Here is a 24,270-nt window from a genome sequence, read left to right on the forward strand (position 1 = left end):
ATATGCTTTTATATATTAAAAATAACATTTACCTTTCTGCTGTATAATACAAACAATAACATTAACATATGCTTGCAACAAATTTATTTTTAATCCAATATACCTGATTGTAAAATAGCGATTTTTAAGAGTTTATCTAGAGTTAAAAAAAATCAAAATTTATCTTAAAATTAAGTATAAAATATTGTAGAGTTTTCTAACTTATATTTTTTACATAACCAAATTGCATTTAAATTAGAATTTTTGTATTTTAATATTTGAGATTTAAACTAAATAAAACATAGATAAAAAATCTTTAAGTTTATATATTAACATCAATCCCTATTCAAAAATATTCTATTTAAATACTTTTAATCAAATAATTATGTGAAAATTTTTAAATTCAAATAATATAATATTTAAAACATTTTAACAAAATAAAATCAAATTTTTTAATTTTAAATTATATCAATATTATATTATAATTCTTATAATTTAAAATAAAAATTAATTAATAAATAAATATATGGTTTATATATATAATTAACATTATATTTTTCATTATTACTTTTTTTAATTTTATTAAAATTCAAAAAATTCCAAAACAACAATTTTTTATTTATCAAATAATAAATTAATTTATAAATTATAATATATATTTATATATATAACCAAAACCAAATACTTGAATTTATTAAAATATAAAAATATTTAATAATAATATTATTTATCAAAATTAATATATACTAAAATAAATAACATTTCAAAAAAAATTATACTAATATATTAAATAATTATACTTCTACTTAAAAAAATCTTATATCAATATTTATACTAATTATTAATTATTTTTAATTCAACTTAATTATAATGAAATATTTTAGAAAAAAAAAATTACTAAAAATTAATACAATTTATATAATTATAAAATACATAAATACGCATAAATAAGCTAAGTATATACACTTTAATAATTTTAACAAAAATTACAATACATGATTTTTGTTTTTCTAATTTTTTTAATTATTTTAAAATAACAAACTTCATCAAAATGTTTAAATATCTATTATCAACATGCTAACCTATGTTCTATCTATTTCTATTTTACTCTAAATTCCTAATATGTCCTTTTTGATGTGTGATAATGTTCATTGTAGTTTAAACGAACACCAAGAAATCTCATTTCACTATCTGATTGATATGCAAGGTCTCCTAAAAGTATAATAACCAAAGCCCGAAATTCCTTTGCAAGACTATTTAATTTTCCAATAATAAATTCTGGATTATCCGTTTTAACATCTAACGATTCTGTTTTAGAATAATCACTAACTTCTATATCACTCTACAAACATTAATTATATTTTTACATAATCATATATGTATACTTTAATTGTTTTAGCTTTTATTTTGAACGCTTGACATTGTTGAATATATTCTGTTAAAGAATATCCATAAAAATGATCCTATAAATACTTAAATAAAATTCCTAAAAATATTATCCTCAAACCAAAGTCTCTTTAAAAAATAATATAACTTTAAGAATTTCATGCAATTGTGATAAAAGTGAATCATCTTTCCTTACTTTTCCAGATCCTAATAATCCTTTATGTGTTATATTTGTTGTATACTGAGCATGTGCTTCAATCAATGTATCGAGAGTACAGTCAGACTTTGAAATAGAAGAATAAAACACATCCCATGATGATTCGATAACCTTTACTAGTTAATTAGAAAAAAAAGAAATAAATACCTCAAATAAAATATAATATTGTAATTGACATACGAAATGAATCATTTCTGCATTTGTGCACCTAGCCAACTGCCATTGTTTATATACAGGTCCTTTCATAGCCCTCAAAATCTCTCGTTCACCTGTTGTACTTTTTTTCCATGAATTACTAAGCGCGAACTCAACTCTTTTTAATCTCCAAAGAAAATTAAAAACTTTGAGATACTGCCTACTGCAATACGGTGTAACGATTACATCGACAGGAGAATCAACTTTATATTCTAAAGTAAATATATCCCATCCAATTTCACCATGAGACCTTTCAAGCATACGTGCATCTAATCGTTTAATTACATCTGGAGAATCAAACTGAGCATTAGACTCTCTTATTGCAGATTCTAGAGTGGCAGTAAGATTATGCCTATATAACATATTTGCAGGTTTATCTAAACTTGAACTATCATTAAATTAAAGACTATTGTTTTCAATAAAAAAAATATTACCTTAAAGATTCCATAAGAAAAGCTATAAAATCTCCTTGTCCTAATAAAAGATATTTTTTTAAAGCATATAAATGATCAAAAAAAGAAAATCTTGTAGACATTAATCCTATCAACCGAGAAGAAGTGGTTAAATATGCAGCATCAATGGAACGTTCAAGAAGATCTATGTCATCATAAATCAAATCTAATTTTTATTATTACTAAAAATGTATTAGCAAAAAAAGTATTACCTTTCATTGAATCTTTACTATGTTTTTGTACCCATTCATCATCACCACATCCATAACGTATAAAATTTAAACTTTTTCCAATTAAAAAAACTTTTTTAGCTAAACTTTCAGATATAAAGTTTGGTAACATATTTAAATCTAATGCATATTTTCCTTCCCAAACAATATTAATAGAGTTTTCTAATTTTAATTTAGTATCGATTCCTTTATCAACAACAAAAAACTCTTGAAAAGGATCTAAAAGTTCACCATCATAAATCCATTTCTTAAGCATGTTATAAAATGGCTTTGTTAAAGATTCTATAAGTTTTTCTGCAAACTCGTGAACAAAAGGATCTCCATGAGAAGAAAACTCAAGAATACAATTAATAAGTTGACCCCCTTTTAAATCTAAATAATTTAGTATATCATTTATATTAACCTAAATATAATACTTTTGCAATTTTCTACCATCAATGTCATTAATCGAAGGCCCATAGAAGCTTCTCTTGTCCATATAATAATTCTTTTTAAAGTAACAGAACGTTTTTCTGAATGATCATCAGATAATAATAGATCTTTTCGAATTTCTACTTCCAATGCAGATACTAAACTTAAATATGCAGATAATTCCTGATCCAAATATGAAAAAAAACTTTGTTTAATAAGTCCGTTAGTATTTTTTATATCTTGAGAAGATGAAATAACAATAGAAAGCTGTTTATAAAGTAAACCTGGCTCAACAATATAACTTAACAAGGAAGCAATAGTGGGAGGAAATTTTGAAGATATAACTGCTGAGCCATTACCAGAAAATATTACGCTCGCAGAACTTATTCCTTGCAAAATAAAACAGATATCTTTCAAAAGTAAAGATTCAGATATATCTAAAACATCTTTTTTAAAAACCTACTAATACATTCAAAAACATACCATAATTTTGAGATATAACTAATGGTGCTTTTAAAAGAAGAGATTTTGGTGTAAAATTCTTAGATTTTGAAACATCTAAAGCTGATGTAAAACCAGAAGATATAGCAGAGAAAAATACATCTGAATCAGCAGTATCTTCATAATAATTCATATGAGAAAACGAGCTTTTAACACTCTTTATAAAATTAATTCAATAATAAAATTAATAAATCATCAGACCTCTATTTTGGTAGGCATATAAGCTAAATCACTAAGACTATATAAAAACTGTAAAATTTCAGCCTTTTTCTCCAGTATGTCCTAAAATAAAATAAGAATTTAAATGTAAAGATTTAAATTTTTACTTGAGTTTGTAAACGAGAAAGTAAATTGATAAATCTAATTGCATTTTCAGGAGTAGAATTTTCTCGAAGTACTATAGTCCTATTAAAATAAAAACTGTAGTATTAATATAATTTTACATTTCTTTTTTATAGCATCTGAAACAATAACAATATCATAACTTTTAGAAGCATAAAAAGAACTATACAGAAAATTACTAAAAATAAAAACATAAAAATAGTAAACAAACGCATCTAAAATTTTTTCACATAATAATAAAGTATTTTCAAACTTCTCTGAAGATTGTGGATTATCAGGTTGTTTAACAACATAATTGGAAACTAATCGATATAATGCATTTGCTTTCCTGGTATTTGACATAAAAATCACAAAAAATCATTAACCAAGCCACGAATAGCTAGAAAAAACCAATTATTTCGAAATACAATTACACAATTGCAAAATTACAATTTAATTTTGTTAATAAAAAACTTAATTGTTAGATTTATGATTTCGATAATAAAAATAATTTTTAATACTGAAAAAGAAAATAACCAGTAAAAATATCAATAAAAATATATTTTTTTTTAAATATTATATAACTTTTTATTATTTTAATATTTTTTTGAGTTATTTTAAATCATAACAATGATTTTTAATAAACATAATATATCTTATTTTCAAAAGCAATCATGTTTAAAAAAGTATATAAATTACGCATTTTATTATTAAATCTTATTACATAGAAACACTGAAATACAATTATCATATCAAGACAAATATCAGATTTTAAAAAATCAATTAAAAATTGAAATATCAAAAGATTCAAGATTTAAATAATATTTTATAATTATAACATTTTTATAATAAAATATTAAATATTTTTATATTTCTAAAATAATCATTATCCTATATTCAAAAGACGAAAATAAGGACCATAAAATAACAGTATTATCAATCTTTATCAGCAATAGATTGCAATCGTTCATCAATTTCATCTACACTCAAAACTCTAAAAATATTTGAAGGAGGTGCACCTTCTTTAAGGGGAGCACCAACAACTCCTATTTCAATTTCGGTAGCTTTAAAGTCTATATTTAAAACTGAAGATAGAGTATTAATAGCCAACTAAAAATGAAAGTAAACATGATAATAAGTATTTAAAAATTATTACCTCAACTATATCTTTCCACGACCCCTCAAAATTGCTTGACTTAAATTTCTTTTCAAGATAATTAATAGCTTCTTGTTTTTTTGGACCAGATGCAGTTGCTTTATATCCTGCATAGTAACCAGCAAGATCACATTTAAATACTTGAGGTCCTTTTTCATCATCTATTCCAATAAATATTGAAGCTAAATTGAAAAGTAAGGCCAAATATTTAAATAAAAAAAACACCTACAAATTCCAAGTGGTCGCATTGCAGCTCTTTGAGTACAAACTTGATTAATATTTGCAATACGCTTTGCTAAAACGTCAACCGGAATCTCATATCCATATTTATATCTAAAATCAGCTGCTTCACTACGAGCCCTATTAACAGACGCACGTGCATCAGCTAAGGATGTTAGTTATGGTTGAGAAAAAAAAAATTACATATTTGGCCTGTTACAAGGCATCCAATATTTTCAGTAATACGAAAAATATACGTAACACTTTCAGGATCAACAAGTTTGTCCTAGATATATAAAATAAAAGAATAATTTAAAAAATTAACATACTGGAATTTTTTTCTGTGAAATAAAAACAGCACAATCTTTGCTTTTTATTGCAACAGACGTAATACCTGCTAAGTTGACTGATTTGAAAGCGTATTCTAATACACAGGTATTAAAACATTATATTAAAAGCACTAAACTTACCCACTTGGTACAGTCGGCCTATATATTGTTAGATTTGTCTTGAAAAAAAACAACTCACCTTCTGGAGAGAAAATAGTAATATGTCTATCATAACCAGCATTTGATCCTATACATTTCAGTTAATATTAATTAATTTTCTTCTATTACCTCTTAACATTTTTATGGATACGTAATAATGACGTCTAACCGAGGGCTGGGATCTTAAATGCCCAGCCCTTTGATGAAACAAAAACGTCAAAAAAATGTCTAAACCCATATACACATTTCTTCCACCAGGAAAACCTACATCAATTAAACGAAAAAAGCCATTGGGGCCTGAATTGCCTAATAAACGAATAAATGTTGAGGAGAATTATAGAAATCAAGTTTCAAAAGAAAAAGAAAACCCAAATACACATCAATTAAATACATCAATTGTTAGTATTTTTTCAGCACTTGACAATGCACTTGTATATTATCGTGCAATAAATAATGGAGAAGGTTCTGCATCTTTTCATCATCTTCAACAATCTGTTGAAATGCAGGCTAAGAAATCTTTTACACTGGAATCTCTTGAAACAATAATAAATATATGGCCAGACTCGTTCAAGATATCTCCAGTGATTATCTTGTTTAATGGCACACGAATAGGGAGTCTTTCTATTGATTTTCCTTCTAAAAAATTTAATTTAACAACTCGACTGAAACAATTTCGTTCTTATCTTGAATCACCACCTTTTAATAATATAAATCTTAAAGAACTTATTCCAAAAAATCCTTCTAAGGATAATATTTATTTTTCAGAAAAAAAAAAACAAGCTATTCAAGGACTTCAAAAAAAAACTATATCTACAATTTCTTCTAGTCCTATAGATCATAAGGGTTTGAAATATCGCCAGGCTTCTTTATTGGAAAGGGTAAAAGTACATATTTTTAAGAGTATTTCTAACTCTAGTTAATATAAAGATTCGGTTCAAGCATACTCAAAATATGCAAATATCATCTAATTTTACACATCTTGCCGCTCTCCAAAAATTATCAAATATTATCGATTGTCTATTTATGTATGTTTACATATTTTTTTCAAAACATCTTACATCTTAAGTCTGTTAGCAACTTATCCCTCTAAATCTGCTTTTTCTATATCAGAAGTAGTTACTGCATTAACATCGTCTCTTAAACAACCATTGTCTAATAGTATAAAGTATAATTCTATTTTTTATAACTAACAAAATATAGGCGAAATACAGCATTCTCTTACTGTTTTAGCAAATACTTTTCCTGAATTCTGTCAGATTATTAAAATTAGTAATACACTTTCTGCTATAAAATTTCATCGTAACTATAAATTTGCAGAGTTGAAAAAAAACCTCGAATTAAAACAAACAGAGTTTCAAACATAACTTTTATTAGACTATATCACGCACATACTATTTTTTATTGTGTAGTGTATTAATATTATTTTTAGTTATTAATTTCTATTAAGAAACTCAATACAAAATATAATACTTAAAACTATTATAATTTACATAAAAATTATTTATTTTTTAATGTATCTTTGATTTTATCCACTTTCGTATCAACCTGATCAATCCAATCGTGAACCTTTTTTTCACAACTTTTTTCAATATCATTGATTTGTTTTTTCCCATTATGATACGCATCTTTCATATGAGATGAAACATTATCATAAATGTGCTCCGCTTTTTTTTCTAATCTACGAATCTTTCCCTCTGGAATATTTGTATAACTTTTATCTACAAAGTATCGTTAAATATCTCTATAAAAAATAAAATACTTACTACGATAAATATAATAAACAACACTCGCAGACCCAGCACTGATAAGCAACATAGACAATAATCTCTTGTTAGGGTATTTATATAATAATGTTGACATTCCCTTCAAAATTTATATTGCTTAATTTTGTCCAATATTTTGTTTTTGTAAATAAAATGATTCTCTACATCTAATTTATACTAATTTTTCAACCCAATTTTTCTTTTTTAAGCATATCTATCCAAAAAAATAATCAAACGTTTCTTTTAACCATCTCCTTCCCTATATAGCGTTTGTCATACATAATCCGATAATTCTTTTCGAAAATAGAAACTTAATCTATCCGATTTTCAAATCTGCATAAACATCTCTTGTATACACATATACTAATTTGGATATATCGCATTATTTATCTTTTTAATAAATAATTAACATAAATTCATATCCCTTGGTTTTCCCGAAAAAGCATCTCAAGCATTCCGCTACATGAATATGCCTCTTTACAGTACTCGATTTCCTGAGAAACTCGTTTTGATAAACGCATTAAAAGATTTTGAATCAGAACCGAATGTCCTAGCGCTGCTCCATATAAATCTATAAACGTCAGTTTCCAGTCAACCTCTCTCTAAAATACCAATAATCATCATAAAAACATCAATAATCGTAAACACATAACGAGGATTCCCCAAATAACGAATAAGCCACCGCAAAATCGGCTCCAACGATATATCATCCCGATTCTCCAGCGCCTGCCGCAATCCCTGTCGATGCTTCAATTCATTAATCATCGTATATATAACTATAGCCGCTTTTTCCTACTTTACATCAACAAAAACACCTTCTCTCCTCTATACTTACTTTTTCCACCACCATGTCCAGTGCATCTCCATACCGAAACGACTTCAATGCCTTATCATATTCCCGAAGTTTTTTTCTTTTTTCCTCTTCTATTACTAACATCTCTCCACCTTTTTTTTCCTTTTTATCTCCCCTCTCTCTATACAAAACACTTCCCGTCCCATCTAGCACCCCAAATAGATCTATTTCTTCAATCCCTTCCGCTTTATCAACTTTTTCCCTCCCTTTTCTCTCTCCTATCCTCTCTGTCCTCTCCGGCACCCTTTTCCCTGTCTCTCTTGACCGAATAGAAAGTACTCCTGATACCATCCCCACTGCAAGATGCTTATTATCCGGCTAAATCACACTTTAGACTCTCTTACAATAAACATTCCATTTAATACCGATATTCCTAGTGATACCACTGCTCCTGCATACTTTATACTGTGCACTGTTTTCCAATCTTTGACGTCATATATCTTTACATGTCTATCCAGTCCTCCACTAAGAACTCTTGAGCCCTCTTTATTTCTTATAAGACACATTACGTTCTTTTGATGCTTCTGTATTATTTTAAGTGCTCGTTCTCTTCCTCCTACTACATCCCATATTTTAATTACCGGCCCTCCTGCACTTAAAATAATTGATCCCTCTTTAAGTGAGACAACTGCGTCCACACTGTCTCCATGTTGAAACCTTTTTATTTCTCTTTTATCTCCTCCAATTCGTGTATCCCATAGACGAACTGTCCCGTCATATCCTCCACTTAGAACCACATCTGATGTATATAGGAATTCCGCTGCTCTTATATAATCTTCATTTCCTTCTAATACACATGTTTCTATACACTCTGTTAAATCCCATATTCGGATTGTCTTATCATCTGATCCCGAGAGAAACACTGTTTGTCTGCAAGGCGAGAACTTTGTTACATGTACTGCAAGTTTATGTGAGTAAAGGCTCTTTAGAATCGACCGTGTTGCTGTATCAAACAGCTGAACAGTTCCTCCTGCGTCTCCTGCAATCAATATTCTTCCGTCTTGACGAATTTCACCACAATATGCAGTGTCTTTAAACCGAGCAATGCTCTTTTTAACTCTACATGTCTGTGAAGAATATATTTGGACGCGTGCTGAGCTTGTTACTGCAAAGTCGTGGGGGTCTTTGGCACAAAAGTGGATATGTGAAACAGACGCAATTTCCTTGTGTGTTATGTACGACTGTTCCCGTCAGCACTGCTTTGTACTACTCTTTGTCTACCTTGAATCCACGCCAATAGCGTTGTTCTGCTGTAATAGGCGCAGGCCCACTTGGTAGTTTTGCTAGTGCAAGTCGTGGTGCCTCCATTGGCAGACTGTCTGTTACAGAGCCGGCTTAACCTTAAATTTAACTTTGATTAATCTTAGGTTAAAATTAGCTTAACCCTCACTCTAAGTAAACCAACCTTAACTTAACCTTAAGTTAACTTAAGGCTTAGTAAAGGCAGACTGTACTTAGCTAGGCTTAACCTTAGAATTAGAAACGCTTGTCTTATAGTCTTATATATAATAGCAGACTGCCTTGGTCGAGCACAAGTATACACAGTATAAGAACACACATACTAAGGACATAGATAGTACAGGTAGCTAAGCACCGCACATTAACACAAGACGACCTCAAATAACAGCTAGACTTAGCTCAAGCTTGAACTTAAGCAGCTTACAAACTAACATGGACTAAACAGACTAAGACCTTAGACTGAATCAGCCTAAAGTAAGGCTAAAATGTCTAATTGGCACCAAACTTTGAGTCAATCTTTTAAGAGTTTCTCTTAAGAGTTTCTTAGCCTTAAGATTTAGGTCTTAAGACCGCCTCAGTATATTAACCCGCTTACGAAGTATTAAACAGTTTAACTGCCAGAGATCGAAAAGAGTAGTCATGGAAACGAGAAAAGCACTGCAAAAACCCATCCGCTCTCCCGGAATCGAACCGGGGACCACTCGGTAGCCACCGCAAAGTGATCTTCCTTTACAGCCGAGGGCCATAACCAACTAGACCAAGAGCGGCAACTAGAAAACACGGAAATAAGTAAATTATATATGGTATATATGAAATATAGAAGATAAAGCAGAGAAAAAGAAGAGAAAGACAGCAAAGAAAGCAAAAATACAAGAAAACACAAGAAAACAGGGAAAAAAGAGGCAAAACAGAGAAATGCAAAAAAGAAAACAAGGAAAAAACAGATACAGCAATTGTCGGAAAAATAGGGTTTATGCAAAACATTGTTTTTGGGTTTATTGAAATCGGCGGAGAACATACAGTTATCGTACGGTAACTGTAACCCTCAAAGATCTCTCAATATAACCCTATAGAAGTGCAACTCAAAAGTCGGAAAATCGAAGAATCGAAAATAAGCGAAAAATAAGTAGAAATAAGGATAAATAAGAACAAATAAGAAGAAAAAAAGAAGAAAAAGAGAAGAAAGAAGAAAAATAGATGAGTTTTGAGGAAGAAATACTTGAACCGACGTTAGAAAATATAATTGAGCAGCGGTCGCTGAAATGGATCTTTGTTGGTGAGTGAGAGGGAAAAAAAGAGGATTGCTGAGATGTAGGGGGAAAAGGAGGCGTAGGAAAAACGACAACATCATGTTCACTTGCTATTCAGTTATCAAGAGTACGTGAATCGGTTCTTTTGATCTCAACGGACCCGGCACATAATTTGTCAGATGCATTTGGACAAAAATTTGGAAAAGAAGCATGTAAAGTGAATGGATTTGAGAATCTTTTTGCAATGGTGTGTTTTTAGAGTGTTTTTTGGGGGGAAAATGAAACAGTTAGGAAATTGATCCGACGTCATCGATCCAGGAGATGATTGAGCAATGTATGAATGGAAAAGTCTAGTGGGAGAAGCTTAGATGGTTTAGCAGAGATACAGACAAACGGACCGATGTCAGGGATGATGCAAGATCTGGCGTTTTCTATTCCGGGGGTGGATGAGGCAATGGGGTTTGCGGAGATTATGAAACAGGTGAAGTCGATGGAGTATTCTGTATGTGTTTTCGATACGGCGCCTACAGGGCATACGTTACGTTTCCTGTCATTTCCTACGGTTCTTGAGAAAGCACTTACGAAGATTTCGGGTCTTGGTTCACGATTTGGGCCTATGTTTAGCCAGATGAGCAGTATTATAGGGCTTAATACTAACCAGGATGAAATGTTTAAGAAGCTTGATCAGATGAGAGCAACGATTACAGAAGTGAACAATCAGTTTAAGGATGCAGAACTTACTACATTTGTTTCTGTGTGTATAAGTGAGTTTCTAAGTTTATATGGTAAAACAATGAAAAAGACTTTGCATTGTCTAAAAATATAGAAATGGAACGTATGATTCAAGAATTAACAGCATACGAGATTGATACACATAATATTGTTGTGAACCAGCTTTTGTTAAATGTCAAAGGTCAGCTTTTGCTGAGAAGTTTTTAATTTTTTTAAATTAAATTAGGTTCTGACTGTCAGCAATGCCTTTCACGCCACAGAATGCAGCAAAAATATCTGGATCAAATTGTAGAGCTTTATGAGGATTTCCATATAATCAAACTTCCTCAAGTATCTACAGAAGTCAGAGGTGTTGAAGCTCTTAAAAAGTTTTCAGAAATGCTTATTAAGCCGTATCAAATCATTTCCTAAATCCTGTAATCTATATTTAAATATATGTACATTACTCAATATTTCATAGTCCATAGGTTCAATATTCAAAAGTGGTAAATTCGGTGTATACATTATTGATTTAAGTTTAATTGTTAATGTAAATTTAATTATTTGTATAAAAAATTCTTATACAAATGATATTTATTGAACTAATTTATCTTACGAAAGTTATAAATATTTTTATACTATTAATTTAATTTTTTTTGCTTTTATTATCATTCCCTAATAATGCATCTGTTGTATTTGTAAAACATAGAGCCTTTTCACTGCTTTCATGTGGCCGTTTACGTCCTTGTTTATAATTTAATGATGAATCCGTTGAATAATTTTCTAAAGATGAAATTTGAATATGCTCTTTTTTTTCTGTTGAATCCAATGATATATGATTTATAACATTAGGTGTTTGCGGTTTCGAATAATATGGAGGAGGCGGTGGAATCTGTACAGGATATAATTGTTTTGACGTTAGTTCATCATTTATTGAGCATGACTGACTGATAGATAGATTAGATGCAGTTTTAGAAAGATCTGTATTTTGAGGCGTTTGTGTCATAAATGTTAAAGGCATGAGTGGTTTAAATGCAGGTTTTTCGTTTTTAGAAAATTCATTTGATGTAGACTCTTTTTCAATAATGCTAGGTAAAGAAATTAGATTTTTGAAAGTAGTAGAAATAAAATCTTTATGGCATTTGTGTTTCTGTAGTTGTTGATCCAACGCAACAATTAATGCATTTGCGATAGCTGCTGCATTCTGAGGATTTTTAGCATGAGGTCCAAGTTGTGTTATTACATATTTCTGTAAAAGAACAATTGCTTGAACAACTATTTTTATATATAAATATAATGCTTTCAGTATACATATTTTTACTTACTTTGTACTTTACTAAAGTCATTGTTGTTATTCGCACTATTAAAATACTCAGGATTTAATGACAATTGACCATCTTGCATAATAGCAATTGGAACAGAATCACCTAGAGGTTTTAAAGAAATGTCATCAATTATGGAAGAAGACTGTGGTATTAAATGTTGTGGTGATAAAGAAATAATATTTTTCCGATTTCGTTTATAAATACCACTTTTGAACTGATCCTGATATTCAGAGTTTATTGTCCAAAAAGAACCTTTCCCAGGTTCACCATCTTTCCTAAATATTTTCTTAAATACTTTGTTAAGTGATAAGCTATGTCGAATAGAATTTTGCCAACCATTTTGAGCATATTTATAATATTTATATGTCTGAGTAATCCATTCATAAATATCAGAAAGTGTCATTTTTTTAGTAGGTGATGACAAAATAGCTTGTGCAATCAATGATGCATAAGATAAATCTGGTTTAATATGTTCTTTTGTCGATATATTACATGACTTGTCATGAAAAGATATAGGTTCATTATGAAAATTAATATCAACATTATCGAACTCAGATATTTTGTCATTCATAACATTTAATGATTCTGATGAGATATCTAATTTATGAGCCTTGGCGAATTCTTGATCTAATTCTATAGCAGGGCATATTATGCAAGACGACTTAGTTAAATCATTAACTGAAGATTCAGAATTACCCTCAGGAAACTCAGATTTTTCAATCTTTATTTGATCTGTATTAATACTTTTTTTATTTTCATTATTTTCCTTTCCAGTAGAATTTGGAAGTAAAAATGTAAAAAATACTTTACCAATTTGAATTTTTGTCCTATATATCCATTATAAAAAGAATTACGTAATATACAGATAAAAATACTTGTCATAAAGAGGAATAGTTTTTCCACATTCCACAAATTGTTCATCTACAAAAGCTCCATTTTTACCCATTACAAAAATTTTAAAATGCTGAGAAGTAAAATCATAAAATAATTTTGCATGCTGACGAGAGATAGCCTTTGTGGATCCAATATGTACATCTACTTGGTCCGATTTACTTGCCTTACGTCCTATAATAACCTGTAATGTCTGGACATAAAAACTAAATGCATTAAATTCTAGTTTTGCATATGCTTGAACACTCCGTAATGGTCGGGATTGAACAACGGCATTATCCTGATTCTAAACGAACTTTTTTAGAACAAATCGTGTATTTAAGATAAGTATAAACATTTGTTACAATATCTGGTACACTTTCATTTTGAACTTCGAAAGCGCTTATAGCCATTTTCCCTATTACTTCAAAAACTTATATTTGCTTTTATATCCAAAAATAAAAAAGCAAAATCATGAAATAAAATATTTATGAAGCTTTAAAATCGTCATATCTTTTTTATATTTAGAACACTTTTATCAAAAAAATCGAGAAAGTTTAACGAATCGATTGTAATCAATTTAAAATTGTAAAAATTGTAAAAAATGCGTTTAACTAATTATATTAAGGTTTTATATATTTTCTAAGGCAAAATGGAATTTATTTTAAATAAGATATAAACGACGTCTTAATTATTTTATGAGTAGATGAGCTTGCTAATATTCATAGACACCTTTATAGTTGCGTGTTATGCAGGAAGATGTTTACCATGGGCCTATTGCTTCCACAATTGCTCTTCTTTCTGATATATACTCAGATGCGTCTTTTTTTTGTGGAAAAAAAGTACGACTTTTAGGATGGTATAGTTAAAAAATATTAGTTTTGATTTTTGATTAAATTATTGTAGTATTTCAAATTATGACCCAGCATCAGCAAGGATTCTTATTTTTCATTCAGCATGTGCAATTGAAGTTGATATTTCGCTTCTTATTTCTAATTTACGATTTAATATTGGAGACTGGGTTTTTGTTATAGGAATAATTGATCAAGTATCTATTAATATGTCATGGAAAGATTTTTCTTGTTCAAGATATTTTCGTATAATAGAAGGCTATATTTTAAGAGCAATTATTTTCTGGAATGCTGGAAATATTGATATTGATAAATATGAAAAAGTTGTAAAAAAAAGATTGGAAAGTTAGTTATATAATAATTGTATGTAATTTTGCCCAAAAAATTCTAATTATATAAATTTTAATTATATATTATATTTTATTTAATATTTATTTTGTCGACCATCTTTGTAATTTTATATCTATGGATATTGATCAACTAGCAAAAATTGATCCTAGTGATTGGATATATTTTTCAGAAGGAAATCGTAATGTTATATTTAAATACAAAGGAAGTGATTCTTTTTTTGTAAGTTTGAAAAAATATTATGAATCATTAATTTTCAAAGATAAATAAAGTTTTAAGAATAAAAAAAACACAACATCCTATTTCTACATTAGAAAATTTAAAATTTATACAGAGTATCATAATACCCTTGTTTTACGAACCTTTTGATCGTTATATTTTATCTATTGAGCTTATTATGGTGGAAATTGCAGTTTTAAAAAAATTTAATATTGATCTTATACAAAAATATGAAAGAAAAAAAAAGTTTAGCAATACACTATTAGACATTAGCGAAAATCATGCATTTTTATTGAAAGATTTATCATCAAGTTTTCCTAAACATACCATCGAATTTAAAGTTTGTCTTATTTTATATTTTAAATTCATACTTAAAATATTAGCCAAAATGGTTAATTCAATCAGTTTCAGCACCTATTGGTTGGAAATCTTGCAGAACATGTGCTCTTAGAAGGCTTCGTGGAGATATTTCAGGAAATGGAACAAGATATTGTCCTTTAGATTTAGCATCGGAAAATCAAACAAGAATTCAGAAATCTATAAAGGCTATTTTAATAAAAAATCAAATATATAATCAGGTTAGAAATGCGATATTATTAAAAAGGCTTAAAAATTAGAATATAGAAATAAATTTAAGCACATATCTTCAGCGATCTCAGCTAATTAATCATCTAAAATACTTGCAAAGTAGTTCTCCCAGAACATTAAGTATGGTTTTTTTTGATTGTACTATATATATTACTTTTCTTCATGAAGAAATTTTTGATATTAAAATACTAGATTTAGATTGCAAATCGCAAACCAAAGTTGAATATTGGGATAAAATAGAACAACAACTAATTGATGAAGGTTGGTATTTAGGCCGAGGTATGGCCAATGATGAAGAACCATGTTGTCTTTGATTAGAAATTTAGAAATATTATCAATATGTATATGTTTTAATATAAATTTTTTATAAAAACACAAATAATAATTATTTTTTAATATTATTTATTATTTCAGTAATATTATAATATTAATTTTTTTAATATTAAACTTTGTATATTTAACATTATTAACTTTTTAATTTATGCTGGAGGTAGAAATGCACCAAATAAAACAGCTTGAACCATTCCATATAAAATCCAGATTCGCGTCCAATATAATGATTCTTTTTTTTCATTTAAAGTTTTATTAAAATTTAACCAATCATTTAACAAACAATTAGCTAACCACCAGTATATACCTGGTAAACAAGAAATCATTCTAGTAAATATTTGAATATGCGTAGTAAATATGCATATTATAGTCATTAATAGCTGTATAATATAATAAGAATTTAATTTCTGAGAAGTTTTTTTAAATTGATCTTTATTTTTAAAAAAATAATATATTACTGATTTCATAGAAATATATATAGCAGGTGATACCAATATAAAGTTTGGAATTTGTGGTAGTGTAAAATATTTGAAAAACCCGACATTCCTATTATATTAAAATATTCTCTATAATAAAATAAAGAATTTACCAGTAATAGCTTTGAACAAATGAGTATATTAAAGGAAAACTTTCAAAACACCAACTACGTTTTTTTTCTGGGTGACAAAATTCAACATAAGCACGGTATTGAATCCAAAAAAAACCAATGCCAACTATTAAACTACAAATCCCAAATTTTATTATTCTAAAAAATAATATAAACCCAGGGTATTTAAAAAAACGGCATACCCATATAAATGCTGAGTGCAAGAAAAAAATAGACCAAAGAAGACCATTGCTTCTGATTGTTGATGCTACGCACCATGCTAATGATGCTAAAAAATTATAATCTTTTTCAAAAAAAATAAAGCCAGTAAATATAAAAAATGAAAAAAAGCTTTCTGTATATCCAGCCGATAGAAATATTCCAGATGGAGATACAAGATAAAGAAATGATGTAATTATTGCCATATTTCGAGACTGATAGATTTTAAAAGTAAGGTAATAAAGAGAGAAAATGGAAAAAAGATGAAATAAATGAGAAATAACAATTGAAAGAAAAGCATAATTATAAAGAGATTTACTTAAAAAAATATGATCTATATTTATGTAAGAAAATATAGAAATATAGTTTATTAAAGTGTAAACCTGTAAATAAACGTACAGTATGAGGAAATACAGGACCAAAAGCCCATTCTTGTTCAAAAAGCCGTCCACGGCGAGCTAAAATTATAAAATATACACTATCCCAACGTACCAATGATACTATAATTTTTTGTAAAATATTCTTTGGTTTTTCTAAAATAAGTAAAGTTGACGTATCATAAACATTTAAAAAAGACGATAAAACAGGTATGAGGATAAAAATTACTTTATATACTAAAAAACTTATTGTTAAAATCAATAAATCTATTAATTGCATACTTTCAAGATTTAAAATATTTTAAGCGATATCCAATAATTTATTTTTAAAAAAAATGATAAAATTATCTTTTCATGATTCTTTACCATGTAAGAAATTTACAAGTTTTGTATAAATCTATATGAATTCTAAATAAGTTATATAGATCATGATGGAAATTTATCTAAAAAAGAAAAAACCAAAGTAGATATGCTTATTGCTAAAGAAATTCCAAATGATCAACCTCTTCATCCATTAGTTCACAAATATACGGAATGGAATCCTTCATCTGAATTGATTAAGTTAGAGTTAGAACGTATAAAAAATGGCCGTAAACTTGATGCTATTGATTTATCACGTTATACATCATTTAAAGAACCTACAACATCAAACAAAGAATCGTGGATTCATGCAATAAATAGAAGCTTAATTTCATTTGAATTTTTAAAAGGAAGAATTGAAAATCTTCATCTTTTACATGAATTTGGAAAAAAATCTTGGTTATTATATCTTGAACAACTTGAACATTATTTGCGACAATTAGAAACATATCTTTTGACTTTGCAAGATGAAATATCTATATTAAACAAAGAAAGAAAAAGATTTCAAACAGAAGGTATAGGTCTTGAATTGCAGAGATTAGAAAATGAATTTTATCATTTTATTAGACGTATATTTGATGTGGAAGTTGCAAATCTTCTTTTAGAAAAAGAAATTCAAAATCACCAAAATAAATTATAGATAAATATGTATATATGAAAATAAATAAAATAAATACATATGTATTCTTAAATCAATTTTTAAGTTTGTGAATCTATAAATTAAAAAATTAATAAATTTTTCAAAAAATTTACATATTTATATATTTACAAAACTATATTTAAATAATACTATTTTTATAACATGCTTTATATTGAAATTCATAAAAAATTTTAATTTAAAAATCGTTTTAATTGCTTAATCCAAATTTTTTATTGAAATTATTTGATTATATTATTTTAAATTATTAAACTTGAGAAATAATTATTTTAAATATAATAGATTAAAAAAATTAAATAAGTTTTTTTCAAGAATATTAAAATGATATTTATTTATAAATATTAATAAACATAAAATTCAAATTTATTTATAATTTCTAATATGTTTAAAAATATATATAATAAAAAAAGTATATATATAACAATTTTAATAACTAAAAGTCTTATTTTTTAATATTTTAAAGATATAGTAAAAAAACTAATAATTTTATAAATTCTATTAAATTTTTATATACTACTTAAAAAAATTATTAAATATTTTATTCAAAAAATTTATAATATTAATTAAAAAATATATTCTTACGAACATAACTTACAATAATAAGATTTAATTAAAAGGATATTAACTAAAATCTATAATTTACTCTTAAAAACAATTTTATTTTACAATATTTACTTTTTATTATATTTATTTATATATTGTAAAACACAGCTAAAAAGTTAATAATTTATTTTTAAAAAATTTAAAATTACATATATTTATAATTTTTATATAAAATAGATTAATTTTTAATTATTTGATATTTTATGAACTAAACAATTTTCGTTTAAATATTCTAAAAACTCATAAAAACAGAAAAATATAAACTAAAAATAACTCATTTTATAAAAAATATGAATGTATTTTTTATTTATTTAATTATAATTTTTTAATTACTTTACAAATTTTAAAAAGTTTTAAAATTATTTTCCAATTCAACCTAATTTTGTATTGGATAAAAAATTTAAATCGTAATTTAACTTATTTTATTTAATTAAAAGATGTGGTATTAATATTATGTCAAAAAATTATAAACTTTAATCTTCAGATTCTAGTTGAACACAAATATTTTATAATAAAAGGGATTTTAAGGCCCTTGTGGCTTGGTGGTCTAGTGGTATGATTCGCGCTTAGGGTTATAGCCTAAGCATGTTTGCGCGAGGTCCCGGGTTCAAATCCCGGCCAAGCCCTTTTTATCAAATCAAGAATATTTTGCTATATCAAAATTTTAAAAAAAGTTTAAGAAAGTATAAATAAATATGTTTCAAAACAAACAGTTTAAAGATAAGTATTAATATTTTTTTAAAGATTTATATTTAAAACAAATAATTCCTATTAAAAACTAAGTTAAAATTAAACTTAACCTCAAATCTATAATTTTTTAACAATTTTTATATGTAAACCTTCACAAAAAAAAAAAACCAACTTTAAAAAATATAGAAAATTAAATATAAACATTATTACAACAATATTAAAATATAATAATTTAAAATAAAATAATACCATTCAAAACTTTTTAGAAAACTATTTTTAAATATAAATTTTATCTTAAAATTCTTTAGAATTTATATAAAAATCCAAACAATTCAATTAAGATGATCAAAATACTCAATAAAGAAATAATAACAATAATTTATTATTTAATATTATTTTATTTCACGTGACTTTATTTTTTTCGTTGAACTTTTTCTGAAAAATTAACGAATTTCATAAAAAATAACAACTCTTTTTCTTTCATACTGTTACCGATGAAAACTTCTGTATTTTTAGTTTTTATTGGAACAGCATGTGTTTTATCAAAGGGGATTGTCACACCAAGTAATTTTATCTTTTCTTTTTATTTTTTAACTTTTTTTTAGAACACCAAGATAAATTTTCTACTCTCAAAAAGACTCAACTAAATCATGATCGTGTTCTTATGGACTATGCATATGATGATCCGGAAAATGGAGTGAACTCGGTTAATAAACTTACGAAAGAACTTAATGAGATATTGGATAAAGTCAGTCTTGTTTTAGATAATAAAATCTACTGGAAAAGATATGATTTTTCGGATGATAGCTCTTCAAAGACGGAGGGATACGATAATACGAAGAAACAAGATACAGTGTTAAAAAATATACTAGAAAATTATCTTATGAGTTACCATAATACAGATAAATGTCTGCAAACAGTAGAAGCTTATCGATCTATTCTTGCAACTTTTAAAAATAGGAATGAAGAAGTAGCTAAACTGGATTCATTGCTTTCAAATAAAGATCTGTGCGATAAGGTATTAAAACATTTAGATAAATTATGTATTAGTGTTAAAAATGAACAACTTGCAATTAAAAATTTCACAAAAGATATTTGTCGTACTGAACTTTCAAAATGTAAGGATCTAGAGGAAAGTTGTAATGATACTCTAAAAAATTCATGTAATACTGTAAGGGATAAGTGTAAAGATCATGTTCCTACGGGAGATGCATTTGTTGTAACTCATACTGTACTTATTATATCAACAACTGTAACAACAGAAGTGGCACCTGAAACATCAACTTATGTAATAACAGAAACAGTGGCAGAAGTGTGTTGTACAGATACTCTACCTGCTACAACGGAGCCTGAACCTGAGCCTGACGAACCAGAACCTGATGAGCCAGAGACACCAGAGGTGCCAGAGGAAACAGAGGAAACAGAGGGAACAGAGGAAGTAGAGGAAACAGAGGAAGTAGAGGAAACAGAGGAACCAGAACCAGAACCGAAACCAGAACCAGAACCAGAACCAGAACCAGAACCAGAACCAGAACCAGAACCAGAGCCAGAGCCAGAGCCAGAGCCAGAGCCAGAGCCAGAGCCAGAGCCAGAGCCAGAGCCAGAGCCAGAGCCAGAGCCAGAGCCAGAGCCAGAGCCAGAACCTCAACCAACAACTGTACCTTCAGAGGATGAACCAACTACAGACGATTCGGGTTGTTCATATACAGAAATTGTAACAGTAACATCAGAACCTACTAATACAGATGATTCTGAAGTAGAGGATAAAGGTTATGGGCTTCGAGTTGGAGGATTTCACAGAGTAGGAATCATTTGTCTTATCATGGGGATAACAGCAGGTGTTTGGATAATTGTTTAAGATATGAAAAGCATTTGTTTGTATATATTTTGCTATAATAAATCTTAATATTAGTGTTTCTAAAAATAATTCTCATTTATAAAAATATAATCTATAAAAGTAATAAATTTGTATAAAAATAATTAACAATGAATTCGTGGAATTATTAACTTATAATAATTTCTAATAATAGATTAAATCAATAGACTATAGTTTTCTACCCATCTGATTTAGTAACAAATTATGGATTTTACAATAAATTTTTTATTTTTACATTAACCAAAATATAAAAATATAAAAATAATTTCAAAAAAATATACTCATTTAATTATTTTAAAAAATTTAATGCATTTTTTAAAATCAAATTTATTTTTATAATTTTTTTTTAAAAATTATTCTTTTTAAATAGTTTCTTCTAAAAAAATATTTTCTAGTATTTACAGCTTTTAAAAAATTAATGAGCATCATTTTCAGAAACGTATATAAAATCAAAGTTAAAATCATTTTAATCTAATAATAAAATATCCTCAATCAAATACTAAAAAATCATCTTTTTTTATCTTTTCAAAAATTTTATAGACTATTATAATTAAATAAAAAAACATCTAAATTTCATTTTTAATATATGCATAAGCTTTCTATTTTTTATATTTTAAAAATTATTAAATAGCTAAAAAAAGATATACTTAACACTTTTAAACACAATTTATAACAAAAACATGCCTTAAAAAATATAGTATTAAAATTTTTCTTCAGATTACAAAAAAATAATTAAAAGGTTATTTAAAATTTTAAATTAACTACAAAATCAGAAATTAAAGAAAATAATAAAAATATAATCATAAAACAAAACTTTAATTCTAATAAAGGATTTAAAAAATAAAAATATTAAAAAAGCAAAAAACGCTTCCAGAAAATATAAAAGGATAGTTCGAAATCTAAGATAAACCTGAAATCCAAGAAAATATAAAAAAACAATACTAAAAAACTAAATTATTTTAAAAAATAAATATTATAGAAATCTAATCAAAATAATTTAAAAATACTTTAGAAAATTTAAGAAATCAAAATAAATACAAATTTAAACTAAAGATAATTTTCTAAAAGCTAAACGATAAATTAATTATACAAAATATATTTCTTTTAAATAAAGCTCAACAATTTTCCTAAAAATATTACTTTTATATACTAAATTATAATCATACTCTCAAGCCTAAAAAATTTAAAAAATCTATAAAATATTAACATAATAATAAAAGAATAAGAACATGTGGTATTAGACATTTGAATATAAAAGAGCATTACTTTGCAAAAAAAGATATCGAAAATACGTTTAATTAAAAGATAAATAAAAACCATTAACACCTAAACAAATTATAAAAAACAAGTAATAAAAGCAATAACTGGAATTAATTTTATTTGGAAAAAAATAATTCAAAAAATTTCAAAAAAATAATAAGAGATTTAGAAATAATATATTATACTAAAAACTTAGTACATTAACTAATAATTACCACAAAGTGATTTATATTGTTTGTTTTATTTTCTAATATCATTTAAAACAAACCTAGAAATACTAAAAATTAGTAAAAAAGTGCAAATAATCAAAGAGTAAATACAATGAACTATTCGTTTTATATATTTACTAAAAATAACTATATGGTATATTCAAAAACAATATTTGGTTGAATAAAATATAGTGTGTTTTAAACTATACATTTTTTAGAAAAATCTAAAATTACAAACAAAATATAAGACTTAAGAAAATATAATATAAGTTTTTGGAACTATATAATAATTATGTAATATAACCAAACAAAGCAACCTTTATTTTAAATTCCAATAAACTGAAACATGTTTTAAAATTACATAAATACTATTTAGTTTTTTAAAAAACTGTGCTATATATTTGAATAAAAAATAGAAATTGCCTAAAAGGAATAATTATTTTATTCTTCTCTGCATTTTAAAAGAAATAACATTTACAAAAGAAAATTGGCTTCAAAAAAGAATATTTAGCTAAAAAATGTGCAAAATATTGAACTATCTATGCATAATACTGAAGTTGTTAGAAATAAATCCTTAAGAAAATACTAACAAAGAAAAACGACAATAATAAAGATAGATAAAGCAAGAAATACGAAAGGAGAAGGGAAAATGCACGACAATTTACACAACAAACACATGAGTTACATATAGATCAATATGTATCAACATTTTTGCAATAAATATGCAATTACATTAACTGTAATGTTAACAAGGCTCTAAATCTACGCAAGATATACATATAAGAGGATAATCAAATGATATGAAGCAAAATAGAAAATTGGAAATGGATGAATGAAATCCAACAAAAGAAGTAGTAATAGTAGCAGTTATTTCAGTTATGATCTAAAAAGATGAATGGATGAAAAAGGATAAAAAAGGGTACGTATATTTAAAAGAAACAAGCAAGCAGAATAGCAGAAAAGACTAGAAAATAAAATAAAGAGTAGTATCTTTTCATTGATTTACAATAGATTTCTCTATAATTCATGGTTTCTTTATCAGTTATTTATCGCTACTTTTATAATCCACTAATAAATTTATTTACTCCACAGTTACCCTATATTATTGCGGGGCTTACTCAGACGCAATTAAAAAGTATATATTGGACACCCTCATACTCGTAAGAGATTACAATTTTTTCACTTTTAGTAATTCTTTTAATATCATATTTAAGATAAAATGAAATAATGCAATATAAAACAACAAATCTAAAGAATAAACAAAAATAAAAGAGTAATTCTCTATAAATATAACTATTTATAAGAATTTAAAGATAAATTAAATTAACAATTTTGCTAAAACGATAAACGAAAAATAGAATAATTGAAATTAAAGAATATAAAAAACACATAAAATACATAAAAATGATACTATTATTTGAAATAAAATACAGTTTAAATTATATTTAATACTATATTTTTCATACTATAGCTTTTGTAAAAAATCAAATTTTTTTATATTTTTATAAAAATATTGTAACTAATTAGGAA

The 24,270-nt window shown here is 26.5% G+C and overlaps 12 protein-coding genes and 2 non-coding genes across 14 annotated transcripts; 7 read left to right on the forward strand and 7 right to left on the reverse strand.

The window, feature by feature from the left end:
- Nucleotides 1-1,096: 1,096 nt before the first annotated feature.
- On the reverse strand, nucleotides 1,097-4,055 carry T551_02598 (uncharacterized protein; the record flags this gene model as incomplete). Its single annotated transcript, XM_018374861.1, has 12 exons — nucleotides 1,097-1,321; nucleotides 1,365-1,442; nucleotides 1,487-1,693; nucleotides 1,730-2,165; nucleotides 2,212-2,395; nucleotides 2,442-2,831; nucleotides 2,876-3,307; nucleotides 3,354-3,528; nucleotides 3,573-3,653; nucleotides 3,698-3,768; nucleotides 3,815-3,876; nucleotides 3,925-4,055. 12 exons carry the CDS (start codon nucleotides 4,053-4,055, stop codon nucleotides 1,097-1,099), a joined length of 2,472 nt encoding a protein of 823 aa, XP_018229083.1.
- A 573-nt stretch (nucleotides 4,056-4,628) lies between these two features.
- On the reverse strand, nucleotides 4,629-5,694 carry T551_02599 (proteasome core particle subunit alpha 1; the record flags this gene model as incomplete). The annotated part of the gene is made up of 8 exons (XM_018374862.1): nucleotides 4,629-4,802; nucleotides 4,849-5,030; nucleotides 5,078-5,233; nucleotides 5,272-5,353; nucleotides 5,397-5,491; nucleotides 5,538-5,555; nucleotides 5,596-5,643; nucleotides 5,685-5,694. The coding sequence occupies 8 exons, from the start codon at nucleotides 5,692-5,694 to the stop codon at nucleotides 4,629-4,631; spliced, it is 765 nt and encodes a 254-aa protein (XP_018229084.1).
- Nucleotides 5,695-5,779: 85 nt separating this feature from the next.
- Nucleotides 5,780-6,919, forward strand: T551_02600 (uncharacterized protein; the record flags this gene model as incomplete). The annotated part of the gene is made up of 4 exons (XM_018374863.1): nucleotides 5,780-6,433; nucleotides 6,483-6,580; nucleotides 6,622-6,713; nucleotides 6,756-6,919. 4 exons carry the CDS (start codon nucleotides 5,780-5,782, stop codon nucleotides 6,917-6,919), a joined length of 1,008 nt encoding a protein of 335 aa, XP_018229085.1.
- A 133-nt stretch (nucleotides 6,920-7,052) lies between these two features.
- T551_02601 (uncharacterized protein) lies at nucleotides 7,053-7,415 on the reverse strand (the record flags this gene model as incomplete). The annotated part of the gene is made up of 2 exons (XM_018374864.1): nucleotides 7,053-7,273; nucleotides 7,319-7,415. 2 exons carry the CDS (start codon nucleotides 7,413-7,415, stop codon nucleotides 7,053-7,055), a joined length of 318 nt encoding a protein of 105 aa, XP_018229086.1.
- Nucleotides 7,416-7,734: 319 nt separating this feature from the next.
- Nucleotides 7,735-9,479, reverse strand: T551_02602 (snoRNA-binding rRNA-processing protein UTP15; the record flags this gene model as incomplete). The annotated part of the gene is made up of 5 exons (XM_018374865.1): nucleotides 7,735-7,889; nucleotides 7,930-8,110; nucleotides 8,154-8,489; nucleotides 8,537-9,352; nucleotides 9,393-9,479. 5 exons carry the CDS (start codon nucleotides 9,477-9,479, stop codon nucleotides 7,735-7,737), a joined length of 1,575 nt encoding a protein of 524 aa, XP_018229087.1.
- A 601-nt stretch (nucleotides 9,480-10,080) lies between these two features.
- On the reverse strand, nucleotides 10,081-10,177 carry T551_05033. Its single transcript has one exon. It is a non-coding gene; the product is annotated as a tRNA-Tyr (tRNA).
- Nucleotides 10,178-10,607: 430 nt separating this feature from the next.
- On the forward strand, nucleotides 10,608-11,803 carry T551_02603 (ATPase GET3; the record flags this gene model as incomplete). Its single annotated transcript, XM_018374866.1, has 6 exons — nucleotides 10,608-10,686; nucleotides 10,726-10,907; nucleotides 10,952-10,994; nucleotides 11,038-11,445; nucleotides 11,487-11,573; nucleotides 11,619-11,803. 6 exons carry the CDS (start codon nucleotides 10,608-10,610, stop codon nucleotides 11,801-11,803), a joined length of 984 nt encoding a protein of 327 aa, XP_018229088.1.
- Nucleotides 11,804-12,017: 214 nt separating this feature from the next.
- Nucleotides 12,018-13,979, reverse strand: T551_02604 (uncharacterized protein; the record flags this gene model as incomplete). Its single annotated transcript, XM_018374867.1, has 4 exons — nucleotides 12,018-12,646; nucleotides 12,697-13,523; nucleotides 13,572-13,873; nucleotides 13,923-13,979. 4 exons carry the CDS (start codon nucleotides 13,977-13,979, stop codon nucleotides 12,018-12,020), a joined length of 1,815 nt encoding a protein of 604 aa, XP_018229089.1.
- Nucleotides 13,980-14,315: 336 nt separating this feature from the next.
- T551_02605 (uncharacterized protein) lies at nucleotides 14,316-14,767 on the forward strand (the record flags this gene model as incomplete). Its single annotated transcript, XM_018374868.1, has 2 exons — nucleotides 14,316-14,425; nucleotides 14,473-14,767. 2 exons carry the CDS (start codon nucleotides 14,316-14,318, stop codon nucleotides 14,765-14,767), a joined length of 405 nt encoding a protein of 134 aa, XP_018229090.1.
- Nucleotides 14,768-14,882: 115 nt separating this feature from the next.
- On the forward strand, nucleotides 14,883-15,886 carry T551_02606 (uncharacterized protein; the record flags this gene model as incomplete). Its single annotated transcript, XM_018374869.1, has 4 exons — nucleotides 14,883-14,987; nucleotides 15,028-15,324; nucleotides 15,368-15,562; nucleotides 15,602-15,886. 4 exons carry the CDS (start codon nucleotides 14,883-14,885, stop codon nucleotides 15,884-15,886), a joined length of 882 nt encoding a protein of 293 aa, XP_018229091.1.
- Nucleotides 15,887-16,051: 165 nt separating this feature from the next.
- T551_02607 (GPI-anchor transamidase GPI18) lies at nucleotides 16,052-17,364 on the reverse strand (the record flags this gene model as incomplete). Its single annotated transcript, XM_018374870.1, has 3 exons — nucleotides 16,052-16,448; nucleotides 16,492-17,041; nucleotides 17,091-17,364. 3 exons carry the CDS (start codon nucleotides 17,362-17,364, stop codon nucleotides 16,052-16,054), a joined length of 1,221 nt encoding a protein of 406 aa, XP_018229092.1.
- Nucleotides 17,365-17,419: 55 nt separating this feature from the next.
- Nucleotides 17,420-18,084, forward strand: T551_02608 (uncharacterized protein; the record flags this gene model as incomplete). The annotated part of the gene is made up of 2 exons (XM_018374871.1): nucleotides 17,420-17,468; nucleotides 17,510-18,084. The coding sequence occupies 2 exons, from the start codon at nucleotides 17,420-17,422 to the stop codon at nucleotides 18,082-18,084; spliced, it is 624 nt and encodes a 207-aa protein (XP_018229093.1).
- A 1,157-nt stretch (nucleotides 18,085-19,241) lies between these two features.
- On the forward strand, nucleotides 19,242-19,331 carry T551_05034. The gene has a single exon. It is a non-coding gene; the product is annotated as a tRNA-Pro (tRNA).
- A 558-nt stretch (nucleotides 19,332-19,889) lies between these two features.
- Nucleotides 19,890-21,253, forward strand: T551_02609 (uncharacterized protein; the record flags this gene model as incomplete). Its single annotated transcript, XM_018374872.1, has 2 exons — nucleotides 19,890-19,959; nucleotides 20,001-21,253. 2 exons carry the CDS (start codon nucleotides 19,890-19,892, stop codon nucleotides 21,251-21,253), a joined length of 1,323 nt encoding a protein of 440 aa, XP_018229094.1.
- Nucleotides 21,254-24,270: the final 3,017 nt, after the last annotated feature.

This window comes from Pneumocystis jirovecii (genome assembly GCF_001477535.1).
Source record: "Pneumocystis jirovecii RU7 chromosome Unknown supercont1.11, whole genome shotgun sequence".
NCBI classification, from domain to species: domain Eukaryota; kingdom Fungi; phylum Ascomycota; class Pneumocystomycetes; order Pneumocystales; family Pneumocystaceae; genus Pneumocystis; species Pneumocystis jirovecii.